Source organism: Saccopteryx bilineata, chromosome 2 (assembly GCF_036850765.1).
Source record: "Saccopteryx bilineata isolate mSacBil1 chromosome 2, mSacBil1_pri_phased_curated, whole genome shotgun sequence".
Taxonomy (NCBI): Eukaryota; Metazoa; Chordata; class Mammalia; order Chiroptera; family Emballonuridae; genus Saccopteryx; species Saccopteryx bilineata.
The window spans coordinates 304015071-304030727 of NC_089491.1; the positions used below are offsets into that span (position 1 = coordinate 304015071).

Below are 15657 nucleotides of genomic sequence, written 5' to 3' on the forward strand. Positions count from 1 at the left end.
GGGGAAAATGGATCAATATTTCTACTGGTGTGAAAGGGCAGAAAGAAAGGGAGCTGGGGGTTAGACATGAAAATAAAGAGCTCAGGACAAAGCTGTCCTTGGGGGCATGGTGGTCTCCCTTCCGTCACAGGAGTGAATGCAGGACAGGGGGAAAAACAGACACATGACATCTAAAATCCCTCTGGGGTAACATGAGCTTAGTAGAAGTCACACAAGACTTTGGATCTTTAGACAGACAAGGGCCAAGGAAGACATCACTGGATATTATTTGATTGGAAAAGAGAAGGCACCTCTGAGAACAGCGTAAATCCAAGCTGCTTAAAGTAACCAAAGCTTTGGCTAAAGTTTTAGCAGTCAGATGGCCAGGAAGGTCTGAGCTGACAAATATTGCAGGGACACTGAGCGGAGCACCCTTCCATGGCATAATGGCAGCTAGCTGGAGACCCGGGCCTGCTGACGAGGCCTGTGGAAGCTTCCTCAGCCCTGTCTGCCTGGCAGCAGCAAGGAGCACGTGCAAACTGTTAGGCCCGTGCAGCATGGAATGGAGAGGGGGTTAGGCCAGAGGGTGAGGCTAGGTGTGGCAAGTCATTCAGAGGAGCAGAAAATGAAAAGCAGAGCTTACTTGTTGATGTTTGCAAGATAAATATCGGCTACATGACCCCCACTGGGACAGCTGGCCCCCGCTCTGGCTGTCACCTTTTCTTCAGGTGGCTCAGAAATGACCTCAATCTCAGACTTGGGGCTGGACCTCTCCACGACACCGTCCTCGCTGGGGGAGAAGGCATAGGCAGGCGGGGAAAACAACAACACAGAAAGCAGTGTTAAATCAGCGAGATGGCCCCCCAACTCACACGCAACCCCTTAACAGTTCTGAGGCAGCAATGATGCCTGGCTGGGCAGCTCTGTGATCAGAGATAAGGAAAGCTAAGGACCTTGGGAGGGTAATTTAAATAAAAATAAATAATCCCACTGAGTTCTGCAGTATCCTTAGCTTCTCCGGAAAGCTGGGCTAGGGGACACCTGGATTTGAGGCATCAGCCTTCTACCCCACGCTGCTTTCTTGGGGCAGTTGTGCTGGGGCCACCTCCTGGAGAAGGAGGAGGTCAGTCCAGGTTGCGGTTTATCTGTTGAGGTCCTGAGCACTGCCAGGTAAGGACAGTCCGCTCTGTGGTGGCTCTGGAGATGCCGGCGTTGAGGCAGGGCCCGGCCACTGTCTGTCGTAGCACATACAGCCCCGCTCAGAGTGTCCCAGCTGGTCCCAGGTCTCTCCACTGCTCTCCCGGCCCCTCTGGCTACTGATGACAAGAAAGCCCCTTCTCCCCCACAATTTATCTTCTCTCAGTCCTGTAGTGAAGTCATAATGCTAAATGTGGGAGGGTCCTGTCCACGCACAGATGGCCACCAGGTTTGCGATGTTATCAACAGAGGGAGGATTTCCCCGCAGAACGAGCTGGGGAGAGGCTGGGAGGGTGCAGACTCGTTCAGGATATCAACCTTTAAAAAATAATATTAATGGAAGGACTAAAAACACTGACAGCATCATATCCAAGGGAGCAGAGGCAGGGCAACAGGGCAGAGAGGTTGGCTTGGGGGCCATGGGAAAAGCCTTCCTTCCATGAGCCAATGCTTCAAAGAGCGGGCACCAACTGACAGCCGATTCTACAAAGTCTCTTGGGACCAGTTCACATTCCCTTTGTTCCCTGACATCTTTTTCCCTCCTCTCCCCATCTTTCCCCAAGTCTACCTCATCTGGGTTAAATTAACTGGGTCATTTCCACAAGGCTGCTTAAGCTAGAGTTCTCCTAGAAAAGGAACTCATCATTTTCATTTAAGTCAGCGGTTCTCAACCTGTGGGTTGCACCCCCGGCGGGGGTCGAACGACCAAAACACAGGGGTAGCGACCCACAGGTTGAGAACTGCTGATTTAAGTGGAAAATGCCAATAGTGGCCCAGTAGGCTGGTGTGGGCGGTTGTTTAAAAAAAAAGAAAAGAGAAAAAAAATTAAATAAAAAAGAAAGAGGTTTGACCAGGCAGTGGCACAGTGGATAGAGTGTCAGACTGGGATGCATAGAACCCAGGTTCGAGACCCCGAGGTTGCCAGCTTGAGCGCAGGCTCATCTGGTTTGAGCAAAGCTCACCAGCTTGGACCCAAGGTCGCTGGCTCGAGCAAGGGGTTACTCGGTCTGCTGAAGGCCCGTGGTCAAGGCACATATGAGAAAGCAATCAATGAGCAACTAAGGTGTCACAACAAAAAACTGATGATTGATGCTTCTCATCTCTCTCCATTCCTGTCTGTCTGTCCCTGTCTATCCCTCTCTCTGACTCTGTTAAAAAGAGAGAAAAATAAAACTATTTTCCCAACCTGATCTTTCCAGAAAGGAAATATAAGTGGTCAAGTAATAATCCCTCATTATCACTCATCAGCTATAAGTATAAACGAGTGCTGACTGACATGTTTCTAGAATAATGGGGGGGGGGCAGCAGTGGAAGAGTAATTTGCAAGGGGAATAGAATATGGGAGAATCAAAAAACAATTATCAACCCCCCCCCCAAAACAACAAACAAACAAAAAACACTTTTCCACAGAGTGTTGGTGCCCCTGTGGGCTGGTCTCCCTCATCCCCCTATGGCTCCATAAATAAAGTCTCACTCCCACAGTGTGGCCAGGGAGCCCTAAAGGTGCACGGGGCCCAACGTACGTGTCTTGAACCACGATGTACTGATGCGGGATGAGTCCGTCGATGCCATTGTGCCGGCCTTCCCACCAGTCATCAGAAGCCCGCTGGTAAAGCAGCAGGGACGCCCCTTTCTTGAAGGACAGTTCTCGGGCTGTCCGGCCCACATAGTCAAACTTGGCAATGGCCTCGATGGGCTCACACTCTGAGACGGGCAGAAAAGGAAATACGTGTTACTGGGACTCACAGACTCAGGAAACTGAGTGGAAAAGCCCAATTAGCTGAACGTACAGAGGTGGGAAGAGAACCTTAAATGAAAAATAAGCCATGGAAAATGTACAAAGCAGGTAATTTCTGTATAACTCAAATATCATCTTCTTCCTACAGCAACTTCTTTGGTATTTCTACAGCTCTTTAGGGCAACCTTTATCACTAAACTTGCCATACTGTATTTGTAAGCACATTTCTTTTCTGATCATAATTTCATTAATTATAGAACATTGTCACATTTTTTTGTTAAATAATTTATGCTATCCGTTCTCCCTAGTAGAACATGAGCTTTAAATTTCCGTGAAGAGAAAATAAGTTGCCCAATTGACTTTCCAAGGAACAAAATATAGACATACATACAGAAAAATGCACATAAAATTGATTTGAAAAATTAAAAGGCATTTACAAACGCAATGTAGTTTTACTTTAGTGGGAATTTTGAACTTGTCTATAGAATGAGGATAATAAGTGTTTTTTAATGAAGTTGTTATAAGGAGTTGATTAATAATTTTTAAAATTAAGTTAATTGAAGTAACATTGGTTAGTAACACTACATAAAGTTCAGGCGTATAACTTTATCATACATCTGTACATGCTTACAACCTGAAATCCAGCCTCCTCCTGTCACCATGTATTCACCACCCCCTTTACCCTCCTCATTCTCCCCCCACTCCCCTTCCTCCGGGTAACCATTCTCTATTATCTATACTTTTGACTTTGGTTTTTTGTTTGTTTGGATTAATAGTTTGTAATAGTGCCTGGCCCACAGTGAGTGCTATGTATATGTTAGCCATTGTTCTTACTGTCACCATTATCTGTTCTGGGCTGCAGGTAGAAGTCAGGAAAAAGAAGACCCCAGAAACCCGGCACCTGAGATTGAGTCAGATATTCCGCGTAGTGGAAAGTAAGGCTGCTCACAAATGAAACCGTGCCTAGACGGCCCTGGCTGGTGGGTCTGTTTCTTAATGGGCAGGGCTGAGCTCTCACTGCAGGAGACAGACCAGCAAAGCCCTTCTACATGCCTCACTCTCAGTTCTGCACAGCCTCGGGTGTGACACTTGGCCTAAGTTCAGTTTTCTCAAAAATAGCAGCTCTGTCAATTTCACCAAGTATTAGGAGATAAGACATATAAAGCCTGTTGCAGTGGTGGGCACACCACTCTAATAAAATACAAATTTCCCTAGTTCACGGACTTCCCTCCCATAATGTGGCAAATCATCAGGATCCAAATAAGCAGCCCTAGTGTTTTGTCCTGTGAAAGATGACTGAGGATGGTAGAATTCACTGCAAGACTGGGAGCAGAGAAAGCTTGCAGACTGAGCCATTTCGTTTTCATGCTCAGAAAATTCTAAGGCCCCTTGTCAGCTGTTGAGACTTCCAGAGCCCAAGTGATCCAGAAATGGGGCATGAAACTGCTGGAAGGAGGGCAAAATATGCTTGCTGGACAGGCCCTAATAAATCATGGCACTGCTGAGGGGCCTGTGGACAGCAGCTGTGCACTCCACCTCCTGATGCATAGCCACCAGGCCGTGCAGCGCCCGCATGTCTATTCTCTGGAAAGGGTCAATTTTTCCAGACGGCAGGCGTGAAAGCATGTGATTTCTACGTCTTAACCCCCACTCCCCTCTGGCTTACTTCTGTTGGGTTCTTGGCACCCAGCTTCTGTATTTCCCAGGCTTACTGCTTTTCAAATGAACTCTTCACTTTGGCCTCTGGCTACCTGGCAGGAGTCTGGGCTGTGACAGGAGCTGACATGCTGGCAAGACAAGGAGCTATTAGGTAGGCGAGGGCAGGGTGTTGGGCAAGAAGGTTGTGGTCCTATGAAATGTCTAGCTCTTCACCTCTGGTCTAATACAGAGACCACCTAATTGAGAAGGTGAGCTGCTTCTTTTAAAAAGGGAAGTAATAAAAGGAGAACTCTATCTATTTTCAGGGGACTAATGGAAAGGCTCATCAGGAGCACAGGATGGCCGTTACCCCGGTAGCCTAGTGGAACTCAAGCAAGATCTCATACCATCATCGCTCGTGTGGTGCTCTGTGGTCACATCCTGGGTGGAGTCTTCAACCGAGGTAGTCTCTCCATGAGGGCTGTCACTGCAACAGAAACAAGAGTAACCTGGGTGCTGGCTTTCATGATTCATGTCTTCTCCCTCACACAGCTTTCTTGGACCAAGGGCATAGAATCTATCTCTATATCCTGACTACACACTGTAGACAAATACTAATAATGAAATCGAAATATAAGGTTCCTGAGGTTCTCTACTCCAGCTCTTGCTATGAAAACTGGTTTAGACTACTCAGAGTATCACTTAATTTTTAAGTGAGAAGAGGGGAGAAAGTGAGACAGATTCCCACGTGCACCCTGACTGGGATCCATCTGGCAACCCTGGTCTGGGGCCAATGCTCGAATCAACCAAGTTATTTTTAGGACCTGAGGCTGATGTGCTGAGACCGAGCTATCCTCAGTGGCCGGGGGCTGATGCCCTAACCAATCAAGCCAATAGCTGCAGGAGGGGAAGAGGGAGAGAAGGGGGAGAGAGGAGGGGAATTAAAGCAGATGGTTGCTTCTCATGTGTGCCCTGACCAGGGATCAAACCTGGGACATCTACACGCCAGGCCAATGCTCTATCCACTGAGCCAATCAGTCAGGGCCTACTCAGAGTAACTTCAAACAAATGGGGACCCCCCCCTTTTAAGAGAGAGAGAGAGAAAGAGGGGAGAGAAGTGAGAAGCACCAACTCGTTGTAACTGCTTCCATATGTGCCCTGACTGGGCAAGCCAAGGATTTCAAACCAGCAACCTCAGCGTTCCAGGTCGATGCTTTATCCACTGCACCACCAAGGTTAGGGAGGGAACTCCTTCTGAACTTATAAATCTTTTTGAAAATACAAAACAATTCAATTCCTCAAGTGCTTTTTCTCTAGGTGAATTAGTTTCTGGAGGGAGCATGGGGAAGGAAAACACTAGGCTTTAGCATCAGACAGAATTGGATCCCCAAATCAGCTGTGACACTTGGAAGCTGTGTGACCCTAGGTAAGTTATGTAATCTTTCTAAGCTTCAGTTACCTAATCTAAATGGTTTGTATAGCTCAGAGTTGTAGAGGATTCAATGAAACAAGAGGGGGTGATTGATCAATGGTATTTCCTTTCCTTCCTTCTCTTTTGCTTGATGTCTCTAGGCCATTTTAAAAATTTATTTTTATTAATTTTAATGGGGTGACATTGATAGGCCATTTTGTAAGTTTAGTCTATGTACTAATAAGAAAGTGAGAGGTTAGTCATAGACATGGGTGGGGAACAAGAACAGGAAGAAAAAAGTCTGCTGTGGGCTAAACTCTGCAAGAGGGCAGGGGATGGAAGCCGGGGGGGGGGGGGGATTGAGTTTTTTCTTGAAAAAAATCAGGTCCTGGCTGGTTGGCTCAGCGGAAGAGCATCAGCCCAGCATGTGGAAGTCTGGGGTTTGATTCCCAGTGAGGACACACGGAGAAGCCGCCATCTACTTCTCCCTGCTCCTGCCCCCCTTCCCCTCCCACAGTCATGGCTCAAATGGTTCAGCAAAGTTGGCCTTGGGCATTGAGGACGGCTCCATGGCTTAGCTTCAGGTGCTAAAAAAAAAATGGCTCTGTTGCCAAGCAACAGAGCAGTGGCCAGAGAGACAGAATACCGCCTGGCCATGCCGGGTAGATCCCGGTCGGTTGGGTGCATGCGGGAGTCTGTCTCTGCCTCCCTGCCTCTCAAAAAAAAAAAAAAAAAAAAGATTCAGTAAGTCTAAAATCATCCAGGATTGAGAACTGAGAATGGCCAGGGAAGTTACTGGGAAAGTCATTCTGCCTCCTGATCCCCTGGTCTGTGGACTTCAGAGTGCAGAGTGAAAGGTAGGGAAAAAGAGGTAACAAAACAACAACAACAAAAAACCTGTTCATTATTAAAGGTTCTTTCTTTGGCATTTGGTAGTAATAAGTGGGCCTTTCCAGGTGGTTCCATGGAAGAATCAAGACCAGGAGTTTAGTTCAGAACTCGCCGTATTGGAAAGAAGTCAGTTCCAAGGAGGTTCTCCAGACTCCAGAGAACATTCTGGGAGAACACTACAGGGATTTCTCTTTGTCAAAAAATCTGGGCTCAGTAAGTATCTCACTGTTTTCTGGGCCTAAACACCCTCTGATGAGTTTGGTGACATTCTGGAAGCCCTTAGGGTTCTGGGCGTACACAGGCTAAGGCTCCCTTTCCCCCAGAGTCCCAAGCCCATCTATGTGGCCATCCACTATAAGGCAGTTCGCAAACTTCAGAGAGGCTGGGATGGCTCGTTAAAAACAGACTGCTCTGCTCCCAGAGTTTCTGATTCTCTAGGTCTGTTCTTATTTTAACTACTGCCACATGATGCAGGTCCTGTCGGTCCAGGGACCCCACTTTGAAAATTACTGCTCCAAGGTAAAGGAAAGATGATGTTTTCTAAGGTCCCTTCTTGCCTTGAAATCCTATGTTTCTTTCATTGCACATCTCATCAACATCCCCAGGCCCACCAACACCAGCGGTCTCAGAAGCAGCCCAGCATGCCACCCAGCAGGCAGTCCTAGAAAACCGCTTCCAGTCTCAGGGTTGGGAAGTGTGGTGGAGTGAGACTGGCCTCTCTCCAGTCACAGGGAGGTCAAGTGGCCTGATGCTCCCTCTTCCTGGCTGTTCTGGTGTCCTGGCCATTTTCCAGAATTGTTAGACTCTAGCACCCCTATTGCTACCCTTCCCTCACCTCTTGTATCGGTCTTAGCTCACGACACTGGCACTTCTCTCTCTCCCCAAAGGAAAGGAAAGGCTGGGAGTCTTCTGAGTGGGTGTGAATCCGGTGTTCAGATGGTCCCTTTAACCCCAGGGTCATTTATTCTTGATCCCTGGGTGCTTCTGGCCTGAGGCCCAGGCCCTCCCACCCGGTCTGCAGTAGTAACATCCCCTGACTAATGTGTGGTTTTTCCAGAGGCTGCTAATAATTATCAGATGTATAACAAGCAAGGGGTCGAGAACACCTTGGAGAGAACTGGAGGAAGGTGCCCTCCGATCTGTGCTCCTAGAGTCACCTCCATCCACTCCCGCTGGGGTTCTGTCTACTCCACTGGGCTGGGACCAGGGAGCAGGGCTATAAGAAGTTGTGAGAGGCTATATCCTGGGATCAGTCCAGAGCTTGCAGTGGTTTAATACCTGAGAGTTTAGGGCAGACTTTAGAAGGGAGGTAAAGCCAAAATTGGGAACAGTATTCCATAGCTTTCCATCATTCATGCAAGGGGGAAACTGATTCTTCAAGTCTCATGCACAAGGACAGCTCCCTAGAGCTCCTCAGCCAGTAGGCTGACACCTGAACAACCTCCTCAGTTCTCACTAACCATCTGTCAGGGATACAAAGCTTTCTCTCTGAGCTGGCAAGCCAAGGTTTCTCCAGCTTGGACCCAGATACTGGGATCTGTAGGACAGTGGAGAAGACTGAACTCAGGAATGTGATATTTTTGTGTTGATAGATACATGAATATCACTTTCTTTACTTCCTGTGTGGGATGCCCTTCTGGATCAGGGAGAAGCATGGACCACTTGGTCCTAATTAAGAAAACAACCTCCTTTGTCCTCCCTACCTCAGTTGATAGCAATGGGACTGGGTGAATTGGTTCCAGATGTTGAATTCAGATGGAATCTGATTTGGGATGGCTTATGCTTTCAGCCCAGACTGAAACACTATTTAGGGGAAGCAGGGAAGGAAGAGAGGAAAAGGTAAGGGATGTTAGGGAGTAAAAGAAAAGCAGTATTCTTCTATGTTTGAGGAAATATGAAATGGTAAGTGGTTTTCTGGAGACAGTTTGGGGTAGTGGATGGTGTCCTGTACTAAGAGACAAGAGATCAGGGCTGGAATCCCTACCACTGGGGTGGCCTGAAAAACTGTCACTAGCCTCTCTGCAACACAATGACTTTATCTGTAAAGCAGAAATAGTGAGTCAATACTTGTCTGATGGGAGGGTCTATGTGCCTCAGGGCCCTGCCATATCTCTGCTCTCAGGCCAGGCTGCGAACCCCATCCTATAGAATTTAATCCCACTTCAGTGTAGAACTGTGCCAACCTGCTGAACATGGAGCTTATCCCTCTTTCTCTTCACAAATTTGTAAAATCAATCTGAATGATTATCTTACAAACTCTGTTAGCAAATTCTTCCCCATATTGAAACTCTTCCCATTATGAAAAAAATTCCCCAAGAACCAGGACAGTTTCCATCACAATGCACAGGACAGAGTAGGGGCCTTTACTAGAGATTATTAATATTACTATTATTGTTGTCATTATCTTTCAGAATGGTTTGACTACTCAGAACTCATAAGAAAGAAAGAAAGGCGGTGGGAAATGGCACTTACTCCATAGGTTGGGTCAAGGTCACGCACTGCTTACACTGTCCCAGAATCCCAACAGCTTGATGAGACTGGGAATGGGAGGCTGGGAGGATCTGGGCATTTCCCTTTGGTCTCACTTGGCCATCTGGCCCTCAGGCCAGTGTGTTCTGGTGACGCCCTTCCCTCCTCCAGCCCTGAGCCCCCTACCAGTAATCCTCCGTGCTTCTTCCTCTGCTGTAGACAGGGCCCTCCAGCTCCCTGGGGTTTGGGAAGATGTTCTCATGCTGGATGATGATGGTTTTGATCAGCTCATTCACATGGGCTTGGCAGGACACCTGGTCGTGGCCCTCAGGCACTGACATCAGCGAGGGCCCGAAGCAGGTGGCAAGGTTGTAGGGGTCCATCATGTTCTCTTCACTGAACTGTGATAAACTGGAGGAGAGGAGAAAGGGTGCAAGCTGGAAAGCGTGCGCATGAATGCCCAGAAAACACAATTACAGGCGGCACAGCCAAGAGCAAGAACAGAAGTTCCACAAATTGCCACCTGCTTTCCTGGGCATCAGAGCCCTTCTAGAAAGTTGGCGAGGGGGGGGGGGAGGGAGGAGAATGACCACCAGGATGGTCATTCAAGAGCCAAGGAAAGGCGAAGTGCCTATTTGCAGGTTTACCCCCTCCTCTCTTTCCAACTCTCCATTCAAACCCTACTTACTATCCTGCCCCCAGACCTTATCCACCAAATCCACCCTGCCTTGAGAACACACCGCTCTGCAGAGCTGGATACAGCTCCAAAAGACCAACCCACTAAGCTGACAGAGCAGATGAAGTCCCTCAGGCGGCCCTCCCTGGTAATAAGTGTTGACATAGGCATTGTGCTTTGTGTACCTTCTTGCACAGCAAAATAACCAAGTTATTAGAGATATTCCATTCTAAGATCTAGACTTATTTTTAAAAATATGCAACTGATTAGCTTTTATATTTCATCAAGCCAGTGGATTTCTTTCTGGAACAGTTAATGCAATTGTTTTCCATTATCATAATATCCTCCTCTATTATTACATTCAGTATTTATTCCAGAAGAGATCGGCATGCTGTTCGGCTTCTGCTCAGGCTTCCTCTGGATGCAGTTTGACTTCATTATTAGGTATTTATTTATTCTGGGAACTCCCTCTTTTCAGCCAGCAGCTGTTCCAGCCACACCTCCAACCTTGGCCAAGGACCCAACCAAGCCCTTCAGTGAGCCACTGCACCTGAGGAGTCACCCACTGGTCTCTATCTACCCGGCACTGAAGGCTGGGCCAGCTCAGCTATATTTTCCTCCCACCCCCACCCTGCCCAGCATCCAGAACTGTTAGCTTTTCTAGGAGTTCCGCCTCCTTCAGGGACATCAGCAGGAAGTCCCCCCAACACCTGATTCTGCCAGAGCCTGAGAGGATTGCAAAGCCCTCTGATGCTGAACCAGAAGCCTGAGACTCAGCTGTCATCTTGTGTGTAGCTGCTCTTCAGAATTGGCAGTTTATTTCTAGTGTATCCCACATGCAGACTCAAATTACCAAGCTTGTCTCTCTTTAACTCAATGGTTTTCTCCTCTACTGATAGGTCCCCCACCCCCCTAGAGAATGCCTGCGGAACGTGTGAGATGATACAGTGAATGTGAACAACTGTCATGACTCAGAATCGCTGTTCTTTAGGACGCAGTCAAATGCAGGGAGGCTGGCGATGGGTAAGGTTATAGATTTCAGGGGCTGAACTGCTTCACAGGAGGTCATAAAAATTTAATTTTATAGTCCTTCTCTGGCTCCTGAGTTAAAAGAGAGCAGAGATTTAGAAAAGGCTGGAAGTTTTCAAGTCTACTTCTTGGTTAAATAAAAACTGGAAAGACTGGAAATTACCTTGGGAACCTCAGCAGGAACAACTGAAACATGAGGTGCCACAAGTTGTAGTCAATCCCAGGCTGCCTGGTTCCCCCCTTCCCTCTCTTTATTGTGGTAAAATACACATAACATAAAGTTTACTATTGTAGATATTTTAAAGTATACAATTCAGTGGTATTTAGCATATTCACAATGTTGTGCAACTGTCACCAGGGTCTAGTTTCAAAACATTTTCGTCCCTCAGAGGAAACCCTGTACCCATTAAATAGTCACTCCTCATTCTCCCTCCCCACCAACCCCCAGTTAAATGCTCCTGACTACGGATTTGACAATTCTGAACATTTAATATAAATGAAATCATACTATATGTGGTCTTTTGTGACTGGCTTCTTTCATTTGGCATGATGTTTTCACTATTCACCCATGATGCATCATGTGGCAGCACCTCATCCCTTTTGATGGCTGAATATTACCTACTGTGTGGATCTATGCATTTTGTTTATCCATCATCAGCACTGCTTCTCTTTTTTATTTAGAAATTAAATTTAATGGGGTGACATTGGTCAATAAGAGTATACAGGTTTCAGGTGAACATCTCCATAGCATTTAACTGTTGATTGTGTACCCCTTTCTCTCTTGAAATGACACCATCAGGATTTTGCACCTTCTACTCCACCAAGACAATGCTCACCTGTCAGTGCATTTAACTCAGTTATCACATCCTCCTTGAAATACCTGCTCTTTGTAGCTTCTGGGACATTGTTCTTAGTTCTCCTACAACACTGCCCACAGTCACCTGCTCAGTGAGGTGTCCCCTGACCAATGTGTGTGAGAGAGCCAACCCTCATTCCCACCCCTGGTACTCTCCAGCTCGCTTCTCTGCTTTACTTTTTCTCTACAGTGCTCATTCTCTGACATATGATATGTGTGCTTATCAGCTGTGACTGTCTTCCTCCAATAGGACACAAGCTCCACGAGGGCAGAGACTTTAACTGTGCAGCACTCTTAGATAGCCAGCAACTAAAACAGGGCCTGGTACTCAGTAGAGGCTTAATAAATATATGTTAAATAAATATGTGAATAAGTACATGAGTCTCTGTGAGTCTCCAAGACAACCCAGCCATAATTCTACTTGTCCATCTCATATAGAAGCTAAAACACTCTTTGTGAAAATCAGAAGAACAACCTAGACAGAATCTTTCTAAACCAAGAGGCACTTGACTCAGCTTTTCTGGACAGCACCTGGGGCAGTCTTGACATGGAAAGGAAGTACCACTGATTTATCCTTTCAGATTGCGGAGCAATGTTTGAGGACCTAGAGTGGTGCTTCTAGGACATTTATGTGCATATGACTCACCAGGATACCTTGTTAAAATACAGATTCTGATTCACAGGTCTTGGTTGGGGAGGGAGTGAGATTCTGCATTTCTAGAAATCTATCAAGTGATGCTCTTGATTAAAAAGAAACTAGAAAAAGATAATTCTTGAAATTTGAAGAAAAGTAGGTTTCAAAAAGGATGCAGCAGAGAAGGAACAACCCACATTCTGTTGGGGGGCTAAAACTCAGTGAGTAGTACAGATATTATAGTAGGGAGCCTATAAAATTAACCCCATGGTCCCTGCCTACTGGTATTTACATCTTTGTGTATTTTTCTTCCTTTGAGTGTGGGCTAAATTTAGTGACTCATTTCTAGTGAATGGAATATGGCAGAAGTGATGGGATGTCACCTCTGAGATTAGGTTACAAAAGACAGTGGCTTCTGTCTTGGGTGCTCTCACTCATGTGCTCTCAGAGAAGTTGGCTGCCATGGTATAAGCAGTTCTATGAGTGAGCTAAGGGAGGCCTCTGGCCAACAGTCAGCCAGAAATGGAGGTCCCCTGTCCAACAACCTGTGAGAAACTGAATCCTGCCAACACCACATAAGTGAGCCTGGAAGTGGATCTTCCCCTAGTTGGACTATGGCCATGTCCTCCTCACTGCATCCTTATGAGACCTTGAGCCATAGGTCCCCAGCTAAGCTGTACCTAGATTCCTGACCCCTCCCAAATTGTGACATAACAATAAATACTTATATTTTTAAGTTGCTGTTTTAGGGCAATTTGTTATACAGTAATAGATAATTAATGCAGATATTAAGAAAGAATAATTAACAAGGCTTGTTGAAGAGTCAATTACCCAAAGTCCACAATGAATCAGCAGTGGTCCCCAACCCCCGGGCCACGGGCCAGTACCGGTCCGTGGGCCATTTGGTACCAGTCCGCAGAGAAAGAATAAATAACTTATATTATTTCCATTTTATTTATATTTAAGTCTGAACAATGTTTTATTTTTAAAAAACGACCAGATTCTCTCTGTTACATCCGTCTAAGACTCACTCTTGACGCTTGTCTCGGTCACATGATACATTTATCCGTCCCACCCTAAAGGCCGGTCCGTGAAAATATTTTCTGATATTAAACCGGTCCATGGCCCAAAAAAGGTTGGGGACCACTGCTTTAAAGGACACTAGTTTTATATGCATATATTAATTTTTTTTTTTTTGGTTTCTTGAGACTGAGGATGTGTACAACCCAAGAAGAAGACCATGGCCTGAAATACAGTGCATACACACCCAGTACATAGAACAATAGAGAAAATGGGTCTTGAAGGTCTGGGGCAGGGGCTACCTGCCAACCATCTACACCTGTGCAGAAGCACACAATCAGCATCTGCCACCTTCCTGTGGAGGTGGTCTTTGTTATTACCCGTGTCCTGCATCCCATTTATTTTAGGAAATGCTATGATTATTAATACTGCATCTTTTCAATAAAATACTTCCACGAGAAAATTAATCTTTGTAAAAAATCAAACAAAAAAGGAAAATTTTAAAAAAGTAATCATTTAAATCAGCACAATTCTCATGTTTCCTTCAAAAGTGGCCACCAACTCTATGGTTACATGATGCCCACTTTATAGTTTCTCCCCTTCTGCAAGACTCCCCACTCCCCAATTCTTGAAGCAGGAAGAAAATGTGGGGAAGAGAATGAGGCCATTGTGCTCATACACACACTCACCCCAGGACCTGCCTGCTCCCCACCATTCACCCATCACTGTCATGCCCCTTGCTCTGGGGAGCAGACTAGGCTCACTTCGAGGGCAGGTAACAGAGAGTGAGGGGAGACAGGATGGTGGCCCCGAGGGGCCTGACTGAGAGTCCTCACCAGAGTTTCCATCTCCGTCAGCCTAAACTGGGCAGTATGTGAACACCCTGTGTGAGTCATGGGGGGCTCTGAACTCAAAGGCAGCTGCAGTGCTGAGTCAGGACTTGGCTAATAAATGGAGCAGATACAGCCATGTGGAGGAGGCAGGCTCCAGAGCCAGAACCCTCTGTCACTCTGCAGGGCCAGCAACAGGGCCAAAGGACAGTGTGGGTGACCCAGAAAGGTCTCAGTCTGGGGTCACTAACCCAGATGCCTACAGAGCCAGGCCAACGTGCAAGCAAGCTGAAGCTCATGAAACAGCCTCTAAACTTCCATTCCTTTGAAGCAGAGACCAACCACTAGGAAGACTCTTCATTTTCACAAAGAAAGAAGTATGTGCTAAAAAAACACAAGCCCCTTGGTCTAATTTTTGTTTTCTCCTTTTTTTGGTATTTTTCTGAAGTTGGAAACGGGGAGGCAGTCAGACAGACTCCTGCATACACCTGACCGGAATCCACCCGGCACGCCCTCCAGGGGCCGATGCTCTGTCCATCTGGGGCGTCGCTCTGTTGCAACCAGAGCCATTCTAGTGCCTGAGGCAGAGGCCATAGAGCCATCCTCAATGCCCGGGCCAACTTTGCTCCAATGGAGCCTCGGCTGCGGAAGGGGAAGAGAGAGACAGAGAGGAAGGAGAGGAGGAGGGGTGGAGAAGCAGATGGGCACTTCTCCTGTGTGCCCCGGCTGGGAATTGAACCCGGGACTCCTGTACGCCAGGCTGACACTCTACCACTGAGCCAATCGGCCAGGGCCTGTTTTCTCCTTTTGATAGATGCATGGATCTAGAAAAACATTTTTCCACTACATAAAAAACCGTAAAGCAAGAGTGATGAAAATGGCAACTGACTTCAGCCTTGGTACTGAGGAGGGCTGGGGTCTGTGGTGAATGGAGCAGTGCCTGGCAGCTGCTGCTGTACGGGGAGGCAGATCCAGTATTGCCAGATCTCATGTTTTCAAGATAAGCTAGTAATCTCGATATTTTTAAGTAAACCTCCTGATATTTAAATGTTTCAATATTTTCAAGACAGTGGACTGAAAGGAAACACATCTATGGGCCTTATCTGGCCCTCAGGTTGCTCATTTATAAACTTTGGTCCAGGAGGTTGAAAGAGATGCTGCAGTGAAAGCAATATGAAAAGACAGGTGCCTAAGAGAAGTAACACGAGTCCTTGTTTGCTGACTTTGCCACGTGGAGACGCCAATGCCATGGGTAATGAATGACACCCTGTCTGGGTAAGATGCTCCAT

General features: G+C 46.7%; 1 protein-coding gene across 6 annotated transcripts in view; it reads right to left on the bottom strand.

The window, feature by feature from the left end:
• The window catches only part of SRGAP2 (SLIT-ROBO Rho GTPase activating protein 2), a 274722-nt gene that overhangs the window by 8599 nt on the left and 250466 nt on the right, over positions 1–15657 (bottom strand). For 5 of the 6 annotated variants that reach the window (XM_066261521.1, XM_066261520.1, XM_066261522.1 and 2 more), the window contains exons 18-21: positions 9510–9734; positions 4960–5039; positions 2700–2880; positions 623–769 (exon numbers count right to left, since the gene is read on the bottom strand). In XM_066261521.1, the coding sequence (XP_066117618.1) occupies positions 623–769; positions 2700–2880; positions 4960–5039; positions 9510–9734 (633 nt within the window). The other variant, XM_066261526.1, reaches the window with a different exon arrangement.